The sequence below is a fragment of the Arvicanthis niloticus genome, chromosome 15, assembly GCF_011762505.2.
Source record: "Arvicanthis niloticus isolate mArvNil1 chromosome 15, mArvNil1.pat.X, whole genome shotgun sequence".
In the NCBI taxonomy this organism is placed as follows: domain Eukaryota; kingdom Metazoa; phylum Chordata; class Mammalia; order Rodentia; family Muridae; genus Arvicanthis; species Arvicanthis niloticus.
Window position 1 is genome coordinate 37,786,172 of NC_047672.1, and position 15,432 is coordinate 37,801,603.

The window sequence follows — 15,432 nt, forward strand, 5'->3', positions numbered from 1 at the left end:
TAAACAATATACATAAAGATTATGAAATGATATGAAAACCACTCACATCATTAACTGAAACACAGATCATAAAATACAATTACAACAATACAAAAATCATTTTACAAGAAATATTAGTAAAGACTATACAAAAAGTTACCAGCATATAGTAAGGTGCTTATTGGTGATTTCTTTGGTTATTCTTAAAGTTTTGTAAGTGCTCTATAATGCTAGTAACGTCAACTTTCACATACAAATTAATTTTTAAGTAGCTAATCTACGTATGTAATCATACCTTTCATTCACAGTAGTATTAAAGCCTTGTTCATTTGTATCGTACATTTCAGAATTAAACTTTCACAGTCACCTTTGGCAAGCAGGGATCCTGAAAGAGTTGGAAGAGTTAAGAAAGAGGAGACATCAAGTGGTATCCCTTCTTTATCAACAGCATCATGTCTTTCTTGAGTTTCTCTTCCTATTAAATTATCTTTGTGGAAAGAAAACCCTATACCCCGAGAGTGTCTCTCAAGACCGCATTACGATGCCTAAGTGATTATAAATGGTCCCTGGCCACAAAAGGAAACAGCTTGACTGTTCTTTGGTGATCAAGAGATTGTCCTGAATTAGCTACATTACTAAGAACCCAGGAGTGCAGAGCAAATTACTGTGCTAATTTGCTGAGATCAAAATTATACTACCAAATTTCAGAAGATAAAGAGAAATATAAAGAACTTGCTAAGATTTATACCACCACATATAGTGAAAAGCGTAATTCAAATCAGGTTCATAGTGTTTCTAAATCCAAATCTACTACTCGAAATTTATATGGGGAGCAGGGGAAGACAACGTAGCTGATTTTCCTTATACACTTTCTTTTCACTGAATAAAAAGTTTCACTTTCAAAAGTCAACATGGCTCCAGCTTTTGGATCTACAGCTCTGTGGATCCTGGACCCTTTTGTGGTTTGCAAACTGGTAGGGTCTGTGAAGGAAGAGGTTGTTGGTTGTGATTAGTTGGGACCAGCTCCCTGAACTCTCCTAAGAAACCACACCAGTAGTAACCCCGTCCTCCAGGAGTCCATCATCAGATACAGGTGCAGCTGACGCTGGCACAGTCGCTCTGCATTTCACCTCCTCTGATGAATTAGTTGACAGGGTCACGACTGAGGTGATCCATCTGTTGAATCAGGTGGTTACGTTGTAACCTGTCCTTAAATAAACTGCTACGTAAAACATGTGCTTGAAATAATAAACTTAATATTTATTTGTATATTGCTGTTTATGTATTTATAAAAAAAATAAAATTTGATTTAAATGCAATTGAAATATTCAAGTAAGAAAACACTGTGCATAGGTGGGAGAGGAGGTCCTTGGTCCTGTGAAGTCTGGATGCTCCAGTGTGGGGGAATTCAAGGGCAGAGAGGTGGGAGTGGGTGGGGTAGGTGGGGGCACATCATCATAGAAGCAGGAGGAGGGGGTGGGATGGGGATTTCGGGGTAAGAGAGAAAATGGGGAAAGGGGGTAACATCTAAAATGTAAATAAAATATCCAATACAAATATTAATTTTTAAAAAAAAGAGAAAGGAAAACACTGCATTGCTCTTAGATCTGGCTTCTAACCAAAGTGTAGCAAATAAGGTAATAGGTTCCTATTTATGTTGTGGCATATATATTGACTTATAATGCCTCTCAGAGGAACTCATAAGAGAGAAGAGTGTAAAATCTATCTGTTCCCTAACACCCTACTTAAAAGGATGCAATTCCCTGTAAAGTCAATTATGGCACAATTGAATGCTTTGATGACCCGCTAGAACTAGCAGACACAGTGTTATTACTGAGCTAGAGGAAACGGAAACCCCCGAGCGGTCTCTGTCCTCTGTCATTTCTCTACAGTTGGCCCCCTCATATCCCTCATAACAGTGACATAGAAAATTCTCTGCCATCACAGCTAGGTCGGCGTCTGACGCTCTTCCCTTCACTGTGAATTCTCCATCCTCAGAGGCCTCTATGTGGTAACTTGCAGGGTTCAAGTGGAGGTAGTGAGCCGCTTTCCACGTCTTCCGTACACACCTCCCATTACTCTTGCAAAGGTGAAGACTGCACACTTCAGCCGCTCTGGTCACATTGATTATGTAGCTGCCGAAATCGGAATTCACAAAGCGGTTCACCTTTGTACAGTTCTCCTGGAAAGGTTTAAAGAAAAAAAAATGGATCAGAGGTTATAGAGCCAGAGGCAGCTCTTCAAACTTAAACTAAAAGGATGGCTTTTCCTACCAAAAGTAAGTAAACTCTTAAATTCTACTATAACCCAAAGGTCTTAGACCAGAAACGAGAAAGGCTCTGGAGGCAGATGTTCTAGTTAGTCAAAGTAGCTGAACCAGCAAGCTAGCCTGAGTCAACATGTAGGTCCTTGCCTTTCTTCACATCATACATTGTTTTCTTTCTCTCCTTCCTTCTTTCTTTCTGTCTGCTTTTCTTCCTTTCTTCCTTTTCTTTCTTTCTGTCTTTTCTTTCTTTCTTTCTTCCTTTCTCTCTTTCTCTCTCTCTCTCTCTCTCTCTCTCTCTCTCTCTCTCTTTCTTTCTTTCTTTCTTTCTTTTTCTCGCTCCCAAGTTAATGAGTAGTGTGAGACAGAAAGAAACAGACACAAAACAGCATCCACGTCAGAGCAGATGCTCCAGGCTGTTTCTCAGAAATAACTTAAACATAACCTGTGGTGGGGTGTACATTCCTACATACAAGTAGACACAGGAAAACTAGTAACACTAGGTCATATGTGTGTGTTTTCTAGTCACCTTGGTTATGTATGCTATTTCCTGATAAATCTCCACGAGTCCACAGGTGAACCTCTGGTCCTCTGTATAAATGCCCATAAATGTGTGTGATAGCTATTCTTCATTATCAACTTGACTACATCTAGAATTAAATAAAACCCAAATGATTAGGCCTACACCTGTGAGAGACTTTTTTTTCTTAACTAAATCATTTGAATTGAGAACCCACTTCCAATCTGGATTTTTGAGGAGGGAAGATCCACCTTTAATCTGGACAGCATCTGCCGGAAGCCTAAATAAAGGACATGAAAGAAGGGAGCAAGCTGTCTCTTGGCCTGCTTGCTCTCGCCCTCACTCTCATTAGCAAGTCCCTTCCTTCACTGACTTTAGGATTCCACTCCTTCAGGATTCTAACATAAACTGAAGACAAACTGAGGCATCCAGCCTCGTGAACTGAACAACAACTACTGGATTCTTGAACCTTCTGTTGGTAGATAGTTGTTGGTGAACTTCAGTTGTGTGGATGTGTATATGTATATATGCATATAGGTATGTATGTATATATATATATATATATATATATATATATATATATATGTATTCTATGAGTATATATATATATTATATTAATATATATTATATGACCATGACCATATATATACATTCATATATATATATATATTCATTCTATAACTTCTGTTGCTGTAAATTCTAGAGTTCTAGAGAGTCCAGCTGACTTATCTATAGGGATAAAATCCTGTATTTTAATTGGGTGTTTTATTTACTTACATTTCAGATGTTATCTCCTTTCCCCATTCCCTCCTCCAGAAACCCCCTATCCAATCCCCCCACCTCCTACTTCTGCTGTGCCCCCACCCATCTCCCCACACTTGAATTTCCCCACACTGGAGCATCCAGCCTTCACAGAACCAAGAACCTCCTCTCCCACCTATGCCCTACAAGGCCATCCTCCCCTACATATACAGCTGGAGCCATGGGTCCCTCCCTGTGTCCCAGAGCTCCCAGGCTGGTGGCTTAGCCCATGGGAGCTCTGGTTGGTTGGTATTGTTGCTCTCCCCATGGGGCCTGCAAACCCTTTCAGCTCCTTCAGTCTTCTCTCTAACTCCTCCAGTGGGAACCCTGTGATCAGTTCAATGGTTAGCTGCAAGCATCTGCCTCTGTATATGTCAGGCTCTGGCAGAGCCTCTCAGAAGACAGGTATATCAGGCTCCTGTCAGCATGCACTTCTTGGCATGCACAACTGCATCTGCCTTTCTTTCCCCAGGTGGGGCAGTCTCTGGACAGCCCCTCCTTCAAACTCTGCTCCACACTTTGTCTCCATATTTGCTCCCATGAGTATTTTCTTACTTCTTCTAAAAAGGGCCCACACTTTGGACTTCCTTCTTCATGAGCTTCATGTGGTCTGTGAGTTGTATCTTGGGTATTGGAAGCTTTGGGCTAATATCCACTTATCAGTGAATGCATACCATGTGTGTTCTTTTGTGACTGGGTTACCTCACTCAGGATGATATTTTCTAGTTTGATCCATTTGCCTAAGAATTTCATGAATTCATTGTTTTTAATAGCTGAGTAGTACTCCATTGTATAAATGTACCACATTTTCTGTATCCATTCCTCTGTTGAAGGGCATCTGGGTTCTTTCCAGCTTCTGGCTATTATAAGTAAGGCTGCTATGAACATAGTGGAACATATGTCCTTGTTATATGTTGAAACATCTTTTGGGTATAAGCCCAGGAGTGGTATAGCTGGGTCCTCAGGTAATACTATGTCCAATTTTCTAAGGAACTGCCAAACTGATTTCCAGAGTGGTTGTATCATCTTACAATCCCATCAATAATGGAGAAGTGTTCCTCTTTCTCTACATCCTCAACAGTATCTGCTATCACCTGAGTTTTTGATCTTAGCCATTCTGACTTGTGTGAGGTAGAATCTCAGGGTTGTTTTGATTTGCATTTCCCTGAGGACTAAGGATATTGAACATTTCTTTAGGTGCTTCTCGGCCATTCAAGTTTCCTCAGTTGAGAATTTTTTGTTTAGCTCTGTACCCATTTTTGAGTAGGGTTATCTGGTTGTCTGGAGACTAACTTCTTGAGTTCTTTGTATATATTGGATATTAGCCCTCTATGGGATGTAGGATTGGTAAAGATCTTTTCCCAATCTGTTGGTTGCCATTTTATCCTATTGACAATGTCCTTTGCTTTACAGAAGCATTGCAATTTATGATGTCCCATTTGTCAATTCTTGATCTTAGAGCATGAGCCATTGGTGTTCTGTTCAGTAACTTTTCCCCTGTGCCCAATTATTCGAGGTTCTTCCCACACTTTCTCTTCTAATAGTTTCAGTGTATCTGGTTTAATGTGGAGGTCCTTGATCCACTTGGACTTGAGCTTTGTCCAAAGAGATAAGAATGGACCAATTTGCAGAAAAAAATACTTTCTATGAGACCATTTAAAAATTATATGTTTCTACTTCTGTAGATAGGATACAACATATTTCATGTAGTGGTTCAATATCTAGCTTCATAGGAATCTGTGGTGATCAATAACAGTACTGCTACTAACTAGCCTGATTAGCTGTCACCTTGCTTGATTTCCTTTCTTGTCTCCTTGTCTATGAATGGCTGTTAGCTGACATGGCCATTATGTGAGCAGATCCAAAGCAAACAAACAGAAAATCTTACTCTCTTAGCACATGATAAATATCAAAGAAACACTTGTGTTATGATCTCTATCTTTTCAAACTTAATATTTTAGACAGATGTAAGTACTAAGCACTGGTTTTAACTTTTATCCCGAATCTGGCTTGCTGTGAGAAAATGAGAGTTTTGATTAGAGTAATCTCTACAGGAAACAGAACAATACACCCCTGAGGTACTGACTTACTACAGATGAAGTTAAATTCATGTCTCCCCAAATAACAATGCCTGCAGCTCCCAATGCGGCACTCTCTCCTATGGTACTAATTAGGTCTTGCTGGATGGAAGAGAACAGAGTTCATCAGTCATTGGAAGATAAATCAACTCATCAGGAATTAAGATTATAGGGTGAGACAAAATACTCCCTAGAAATCACCCCCTGCTTTCTTAGAGAGACATAAATGTAAAGTAGACTGATGCTCAGAATCATATTCTCTGATCACATACAACAGTGTGTGTGTGTGTGTGTGTGTGTGTGTGTGTGTGTGTAGACAGAGCTTCACTGGGTAGCCTTGGCTGCTCTTAAACTCACTATATAAATCAGGCTAAACTCAGACTCAGACTCATAGAGCTCGTCCTGCCTTAACTTGCCTCTGAGCACCTGGTTAAGAGAGCATAATACCATGCCTGACTAATATAAATATTTTTAAAGAAAAAAATTACATTTTAATAGGCAGGGTATTATTTTTAAATAATTGGTATAGAAATAGTCACCAAAAGTTGTTTCCTTGAAGTTGACTGGGGACATTTGCTCACTAGCAAATATATAAATGCGTAAACAGAATCTAAAGATTGTCCTTTTCCCGAGACAAGCCTTTTAGCCTCCTTCTCTAATCTATCACATGCCTCTTGGGAGCTTCACCAGCACAGTCACTCAGGTGGCTTCTTGTCCTTTTGAATTCACGCCAGGCAAATGTACAGTGTTTAACATCACCGTGCTCTGACTTTATATTTGGCTCCCAAAACTATATTTTATTTTAAAGTCCTGGATGTAATGGAGCTTATAACTAAGATTCATCTAGCAATGACACATCCACAAGGATTTCTCCAATTATGGTTAAGATAAAGAATATCAAGGTTTCAGAAGGAGGAATTTGTGTTTTATCATTTAAAGACAATCTTAGAGCCTAAACATGATTGTGAACATAGGAAATATAAGGGAGAAATAAGAGTTGGATATATGTTGATGGTTTCCTAGCTTATTAAATTACAATGTATTCTCTCTCTATTCTGGATACTAAACACTTATCTTTTACTCCAGGGATAAATTTCCCTAAGTGATAGAAAGTGGTTAGAAAAAAAATACAACCAAAAAAAAAAATCAAACTTTTTTACTTTGGTTACCTCATCATAACATCAATACCTGGGAGATTATTCTTGGTCTGACACATCTGCAGAACATCAACCAAATTAACAATTTATAATGTCCATCTTTATACAGATTTTTACAGACATTTTTCTGGGGATTTTTGAAATGTGAAGAGGGAGTTAAATTTAAACTTATTTACCTTTCTGGTTCATATCCATTTCTATTCCCTACGACCATATTATCAGACAGCCCACAGAACAGGAAGGGGAAGTTCTTTGAGGGTTCAAATGAGATGTACATAAAAGGGTTTGGAAAATTGTTGACTGTCTGGTAAATGCAAGCAGAAGAGGAATCACCCATGCAGTGCCCAGACTGTAGGCTGAAGGATGTATATTGACTGTTGACTCAAAGACATAAGTAAGAAAACTGCATGTCAGAAGCCAGGACCCTCGCCTCTTACCCTCACCCCCTACTTCTGCCCACCTGCACAATGTCCCCTGCAGCTTCATCTCCCTGGTAACCACAAGGTTTGGCTTGATAGTTACAAATAGATTTTTAGATGTAAAGCAGTGTACCATATCTTTTGAAGTAAGCAGTTAGACCGCCATTGTTTCAGGGCACAGGCCAAGAAGATTCTGTACTTTCCCATCACCTGGATCCCTCTTACCCCTCCCTTTACAAAATGTATTATAAAAAAACATTTTGCTCCCAAATATATGACTCTTGACAAGCATTTGCTTCCTTGAGTCCATTCTCTCTCTCGGCCGTTCTTCTTTCAGGTTGTAATCCTCCTCGTCCCTCATGAATAACCTAGGACCTGCTGGCCAGGTCAACTGCAGACCACAAACTTGAAACAACCTTGACACTATCAAGATGATAGCCACACAGTGTGATCAGAAAGATGTATCCAAGAGCCTTGCATAGGATTAAGGAGGCATTATCAAAGGAGAAATGGGACATAGCATTTGCATATTGTATTAAGTCACTGATTTACATTTAATATTATGGAAGTTACAGATTTATGTGATGACAGTCATACCTTCTAAAGTTATATTGGTTTAAGTATGCCATTACTTTAGCACCATTATGAGAAATGGTTTACTGGGATAGATTGAAGACATAGCACGTCTTCGAGCACATCTTGACCAAAGATAAGGAGGCAATGACATTTAAAAAAGTGATTTTTCGTATTGATTTACTGCAATCTGGCAGAGATCAAATTGATAACTGAATCAGAGATCAGTTATGATCTGGGGACCAGAAAAGCAAAGACACTAGGGAAGAAGCCATCAGGAAGATACCTTTGGGAGTATATGAGGACCACCTAAGAGTTGGAGCCTCATGGATAGTAAGAAGAAAGGAACAAAGAAAGTGGTTGTAGCAAAAATGAGCACATCAGGGTCCCAATATGGCCTCTGGCCTCTGTGCTTTTGCACATGATCCTCTGATTCAAATCATTGTTTCAGAAGTTGATAAGTACTTTGGTTGCAGGAAAAAGAGAATGAAAACAGTCTGGAATTAGCCAGAAAACTTCCTCCATCCATGCTAGCTAGTTTCATAGTGCCAAGATGTCAAGCAGGCTACTGGTTAAAAAAAAAAAAAAAATAGACACCAATGGCCTTACTTATTATAGTGGTAGTGGTAGGGGATACTGGCCACCTGAGCAAGATCCGCCCACTGGTACAATAATGTCACATCTGTAGAAGGATAATCAACCACTTTGTGCTTATATTTGTATTTTTCTCGACAGGAAGAAATTCATATCTAATAATGAGAACCTGGTCAGAGGCCTGTGGCTGGTGAGGCCATAGGCCTTAGACAGAAACCTACTACCGCACTTTTGCTAGGTGATTATATTGCCAGCCTGTCCTTAATCACTTATATTTATTATATCCATAAATAGGTGCTATTCTTAACTCCAGTCAGAGGAGCTTCTTGCAGCAGTGGGCAGTGATTCATAAACAAATTCATAACTGTGTCAGTGTAGAGAATAAGAGTATATGAGTGTCATCCAACCCTAATTGGGATATTATGTCATTCCGCCACACCCTCTACTATTTTAAGGTTTACAAATGGACATGGGGGCAGAAAGGATGCAAGAGCTGGTAAGTGAGAAGGAGTGCTTTGACCTGCTGCCTTCTCTACATGCTATGACTACTGCACATGAGCTCACAACAGCTACAGTTTCCTGAACAAGATGGAGCTATTTAAAATTCTAGTCTAACAGGGGGCAGAGAACCCATATGGCTCCACTCCTTTGAGAAGCTATTGGCAGTTGGTGGTTGTTGGAGAGATAAGGAATCATTTTTCTTGTAGGATGTAGCTATTAGAAAGTTGCTAATGATCCCATAAATGGTTCCATACCCATATCCAAGCAGATAGTGAAAGACCAGATCTTGGATTCAGATTCCATCTTAGAGAACCTGACCTAAGGTTGACCTCTCTAGCACCAGTTTCCAGGTTATTCCCCAACAAACCTGTGTCTCCAGGTTACAAGCCTGGCCCTGGTGTTTCATTTCCTAATAACCACCCATCAAGAGGAAAGCAGAAGTTAAGTTTTTAGTTTGGCTCCCAGCACCAGCCAATTATTTTAAAGGACAACAAAATTCCATAATAGCCAACCAACCAGATGTTGGCCAGGCTAGAGACACCCTCGCTTGCTTGCCATGTCCTATAAAATCTCGTCTTAGCTGAGAGCTCAGGGCTTCACCCTCCTGTCCTGCTGCATCACAGACGGAGGAGGTGTGCCCTAAGCTCAAGCTTGAATAAAAAGATGCTTCTGTGGTTACATTGGAATTGGCTCCTTGGTGATCTTTTGGGGCTTGCAAATGGGCACTACAATAACACTAACTGAACTAAGTGTGTTTATTAAAAAGAAGACTTAAAATGCATACACACATACAGTTAGGATTGAGGGAAGAAAAGACCGGAGAGAGTTGTGTTGAAGAAAAGACCAGAGAGAGTTGAGGGGCAAAGTACAATGTGGATATAATCAAATTATGTTGTATACATGTAAGGGGACAAAAAGAAGTAGTAAAGGGTAGGATACCTAGAGGAATCATCTTTCATACTTAGTTTTTGGTCCCTGGTGCTTACCAGAGTTTATATTAGAAAGCAGTGTACTAGTGGGAGACATAATGGAATAACAGAGTCACTAAGGAACTTACTTTATATAATAACAGAGAAATGAATTACTTACAGAAAAGCATTTAAATCTTCAGCCACAGAAACACCTTTCATTACTTTTATAGAGTATGGCATCACATTGTGTCTAGATTGAATTTATATGTTGGTAGTGCAGGCTATCTTCCCAGTGAAATGAGGTACCACTGCCTCTGTATTGTTCTCCCAAGCTATGACTGCTGCCTGAGATTCTCAGATAGATAGTTCATGGTTAAGTTCAGGGCTTTGATACTTGTTTTAAAATGATAGCTATTCCACGTGTATTTCTGAAGTGATTCAACTTTTCACATTTAATTTTTATCATACTTCTGTTAGACTAGATCAGTGGGGTAGATGGTCCCCACCCCTATTCCCTGGTTTGGTTTGGTTTGGTTTGGTTTGGTTTGGTTTGGTTTGGTTTGGTTGTTAACAACCAAGACACTGAGTTCTGGGAAGGTTAAGAGTTATGCTACCCAATCCTAACTGTATGTGTGTATGCATTCTAAAATGCAAACATATTGAAGAAAAAACTGAAAGCCCTTCATAGTCATTCAGAGTTTGGAACAAATGAATATCAGATTTTCTTTAATTTATGAGTAGAAGTTTTTATGATGGGTTGAAAGCAGTGGTATGAATGTGTTGATGTTTTTAAATGCTTGAATAGAAGTTCCCCTTTCAGAAGGAGATGAGGCCTAAATGCTGCTTGTGCTTTCCAGGGAACAAAGGGTAGCATTTCTAAGCTATCCCTATTAAAAATGATTGCAAATGATCCATTTGCAATGTGCAGAGTGTACCAGCACACTAAGCTGTCTTTCCAAATCGACATTGTTCCTTAAAAGTTTAGAGTTATTTTTTCAAAAATAAATGAATCATCACTAAAAAAGGGACATTATTTGTTGGGGGCCGACTTTTAGCAGAAAGCGGCTATCAGCTTTGCAGCCATCTTGAGCCATATACCCTGACATGAGACTTCGATTACAATAGCCTACAACAGCTGAGCACACTCTGATAATCTTGGTTTAGATACCTTGTGTGTGTGTGAGATTAAAGGTGTGTGAAATTAAAGGTGTGAAATTTAAGAGTGTAACTTAGAAGTGTAGAGATCAGATTTAGAGACAAGACCTAAGGGCATGATTAAAGGTGTGACCAAAAGGCATGGCTTAGAAGTGAGACATATAAAAGGCAGAGGCAGATGGTAGAGAGAATCAGACACTTAGAGGAAGAGAGACTGAAGAATAAACGGGATTGAAATACACTCTGTCTGGTCTCCATTTTTCGAGTCCGTCCTCACTCTCTCTCTTGCTGAACCCCGACCCGTGGACCGGAGCAGCAGCTTGGACTGGGATACAGTGGCCGCCAAACTCGGGGCAGCCCGGGCCTCAACATTTTGCTTGGGCCGCAACATTTTTTGGCCGCCGGAACGTGGGGCTAGTGCAGTTCACAACAATTATTAACCTAAATATACATATATATGTGTGTATATATATATATTAGAAGTTAAAATACACTTTCTGATATATATAACATATATATTATATTCTATGTAAATATACACATAGTTGTTCTATCAAAATTGAGATAGCTTTTCCAAACCTCCCAAAAGTGACCTCTTGCCATTCTCGATTCAATTTTCGCAGCTTATTTTGGGGGTTAGTGTGAGTTTCAGCTTAGAGTGAAGACTTTCACCTTCTGGATAGTGTTGGAAACATAGCATTGTCTACCTCCCACTGATGCACAGCCTCTCCTTTTAATGAGCATGCATAGTAAAGCCCACACCTGAGTGTTTCCTAAGCATCCCACCTGAGCCTGTCAAGCGCTCAGAACATCTTTTGTCTTGTAGCACAGGCTGGTCAACTGAAAGTTGTAATAAGGAGAGAAAAGAAATGCCCCTGTTGACCTGCCTCAAACCTGTTGGTGGTAAGTGAAATGGAGAAAAATTATTGCATCATAAATGGGATGATTGAAACAGGTTTCAAGACTTCTCGGTGCAAAAATATGTATACCTTAGTACCCAAATCCATTCTTTTTCCTAGAAGTTACTATTTAAGTGACTCAAGTAGCAAATGGAGAGAAAATTGGGCTGAAAGTCACTTAGTTTAAAGGTTGCTCTTCTGGAACAGAAGATGAGGTCTCTGGCAACATATATAATTTGAGTGAAAATAATCCAGCACAAAGACAGTCCTCTCAGAGTTTTAACCTGGGTTGTGAAACTATTCATGATTAACATTGAATTTCCAAGCCCACACCAGTCTACCAGATTTCCACCAGCAGATCAGAGAAGCAACTATATCTAAGATGGCTCAGTCTACAGGATTACATATTTTCTTTATATTTAGGATGTCTTTTGTTCTACTTTTACATGTAAGGCCAAACAATCCCATTTTGAAACATCCTCTCTAATTTCTTAAACCTATTCACTACAAGCTATTTTAATAATCCCCCACAATAGCCAGTCCTAGGGATTTCAGTAGCTGCTAGCATCATATGTTAGTTTTCTTCTACCTCACTGTGTCCTTTAAAAGGAATGCTAATAAGAAAGAATTCAAAATTTAGTTTCCATGAAGGAAGAGTCTAGGCAGATCAGTAGTCTAGAAAGAATAAGATGCCAGCATTTAAAATTAACAAAGAAATTTTTCTTTTAGATACATAGGAAATTCTATGGAGCAAGGAGAGTCTTACCTTAGAAAGGAAAAGTAAAGGTTCCTCTTTGTAGCCCAGTCGTGTGTAGACGAATACAGGCAGAGCATAGTCATGTGATGTCATGGTGGAAATCCTCAGTGATTCACGCACCCGAAATCGTGAGAAGTGCAAAGTATTTTCACTGTCTGCAGAGGATTTCCTAACACTGACAGCAGGATACAGGGCAGTGCTGCAGTTCCAGAGCCAAGAGAGGTCATTGTTCTTCAAAACTTCCTCTTCTGGGCATGATCCAGTATAGTTTGTGGCATAAACATTATAATTGTGGCAATCGGGATATAAATAATAACCCCAAAGGCCCTTGGGTCTGCTCCTAATTCCCAATTTGATAGTTTCCTCCATGAAAGTTTTTGCACTTTTCTCAAAAGTTGCTTTGGCTGAATATTCAATATCTGCAGCGGATATGTTCTTTTTCATATGAGAAATAAGAGTTCTTGACTTCTGTCTGTAGACATCCTTTGTGTTCCAGTTCCGGGTCCATTGTGGACGCCAGTGTTCCCAGTCTATAACAGCAAGTCCACTGAAATTTTCAGAAGGGATGTAATAATTAATATCCTGAGCAGCTTTCTCTAGGTGTACTTGTAAGCTCGTGTTTTGGGGAAGACCACCATTGATGGGTACTCCTGCTGATGTATACCTTGGGTAATATCCCAATTTGTTGACATAAAATATAACAACATTTTGCCCCCTGTCTTTGAGCCGGGGGCTTCCAATCATCTGAAACACGTTTAAGTTCAGTGTTAAATTATATTTTATCAAACATAGGTCTGTTGGAGCATTCCAAGCAGCTATAAAAGGTTTCCTTTGATAAACTGGAATTCGGGCAGGTTTTAGAGATGAGATAGACTTCAGGATAAAAAATATGAGGAGCCCTGATGGAAGATGTACTGGTTGAAAAACACAGAGTCTTAATTGTTCTCCAGACAATAGTTGCATGATAAGCTAGAAACTTACACTACCTCTTCTTCAACGTAATCCAAAAGGCCTGTGGAGAAATTTAGTTTTCCGTTAGTAATTACTTCCAAGAGGATGAATGTTGCTGCAGTTTATTTATATTTTTGAAGCGCAATTTATTATAAAATTACAACAATTCTGATGAAATGAATTGAGATGTAAAATCAAGTGTCATGATCAGGTTTCTGCTCAGGGATAAGCAAAAGCATTCAAAACGTGTCCAAGGGTTGCAAAGCCTGTGTGTCCACAATAAAATATGAATAAGATGTGAGGCTCATGATGAAAAACAGATGTGAAAGAATACTTACAGTCCACTTTGGAAAGCTTGGCAATATCAGGCATTACACTTAAAATGCTTTAATCGTAACGATTATGTGACACTCTGTAATTGCACTTTTACGTCACAAAAGAGGAAACTAAGAGAGAAATGGAGTGTTCTTATTGATGTCCCATTACATGAAAGATGGGGCTATGTAAGTAAACACTAGAGAAAATGCTTGACAGGGTAGCAGAGTGGTTATTCTGGCTGTGAGACCAGTGGCACGAAATACGGCTGCGGTGGAGGTGCACTAGGGATGAGTGAGTAAGAGATGGAGAGTTGTCATGTTTCCCTTTTAGCATTCTGGACAAAACTACAAAAGAATTACTTTTAGGTAACTACAGTAGAGACCTGATTGATGTACAGTGTTCTGCTGTACCAGGGAAATAGTGTGCTTTATGCTTACGTATACCACCATGATGTTAAGACATGTAGCAGACATTTGCTGATTTAACTGCCCAGGAAACAGATTCCCTTCCAGTTCCTCTGTGGCTAATTCTGCACCACATGTTTTGGTAAAATGTGGAGTGAAATAAATATTGTCTTGTACTTTGATAGGTTACTTTGAGTTTTTACTCACTTTAGTATGCTAGACCTGAATATTACTATGAGTTTTGGTCGGTGACCTCTGGTGGTTAAAAGGATAATTGCAATGACTGAAATTCTCAGAAGTCAAAAGAGGTTTCATAGGAAGAGCCTCTATCATAGTTTCTGGTTTGAAATAAAACTCACCGAATGTAAACAAAAAAGTTCTGTACCACGGGAACAATGTTGGCACAAAACAGCAGAATCACGGGCATCAGATGACCACCAAACCCTGTCATTTCTGGTTCTGGACAAAGAAAAGTGTGTGTGTGTGTGTGTGTGTGTGTGTGTGTGTGTGTGTGTGTGTGTATGAGTCCAGAGATCAATGTCCAATATCTTGCTTTATCATTCTCTATCTTAGTTTTTTTTAAGACAGTAAGAACTTCTTTCCAAACCTTAAACTCATTAATTCATCTAGGTTGCTGGCTAGAGGCCTTTAGGGATCCACCCATCTATATTCCTTCAGGGCTGGAGTTACAGGTGAGGACTATAGCACCTGCTTTTATATAAGGTGCTGGGGGATCCACACTCTGGTCCTCAGAGTTCTGCAACAAGCACTTTTCTCACTGGACCATCTCCCCACCTCCACGGCATGGGGATTTTTATCACCATTATCAACACCACCTCTTAGACTCTTTGAATCCCAAGATCTCAATTAAAAAGCCAGAGTGGGACACATCTAAATGGTTTTATGGGGGTCCAAATCAACATCAGAGCTCCATTAAAAGCTAAAAAGCATTTGAACTTTGGGGCTTATTTAGGGAAACAATATTTAAGAAGTCCTAATTTAAACTGATACATTCAAATGTCATTTTTTAAATTAAGTGTTTTTGCTCATTGGCTAAATATCTATAGCCTGAATAATGAATAACATTACCTACTAACATACAACTGACCTTTGCTTCAAACTGCCTCGGGTCCCCTCCCCCTCACCCCATCT

At 39.5% G+C, this 15,432-nt stretch overlaps 1 protein-coding gene across 1 annotated transcript; it reads right to left on the reverse strand.

Annotated features, from left to right (window-relative positions):
• Positions 1-280: 280 nt before the first annotated feature.
• Positions 281-13,570, reverse strand: Hyal4 (hyaluronidase 4). The gene is made up of 3 exons (XM_034518927.2): positions 12,617-13,570; positions 5,654-5,743; positions 281-2,161 (listed from the first exon to the last, which is right to left on the reverse strand). Exons 1-3 carry the CDS (start codon positions 13,568-13,570, stop codon positions 1,751-1,753), a joined length of 1,455 nt encoding a protein of 484 aa, XP_034374818.1. The 3' UTR covers positions 281-1,750.
• Positions 13,571-15,432: the final 1,862 nt, after the last annotated feature.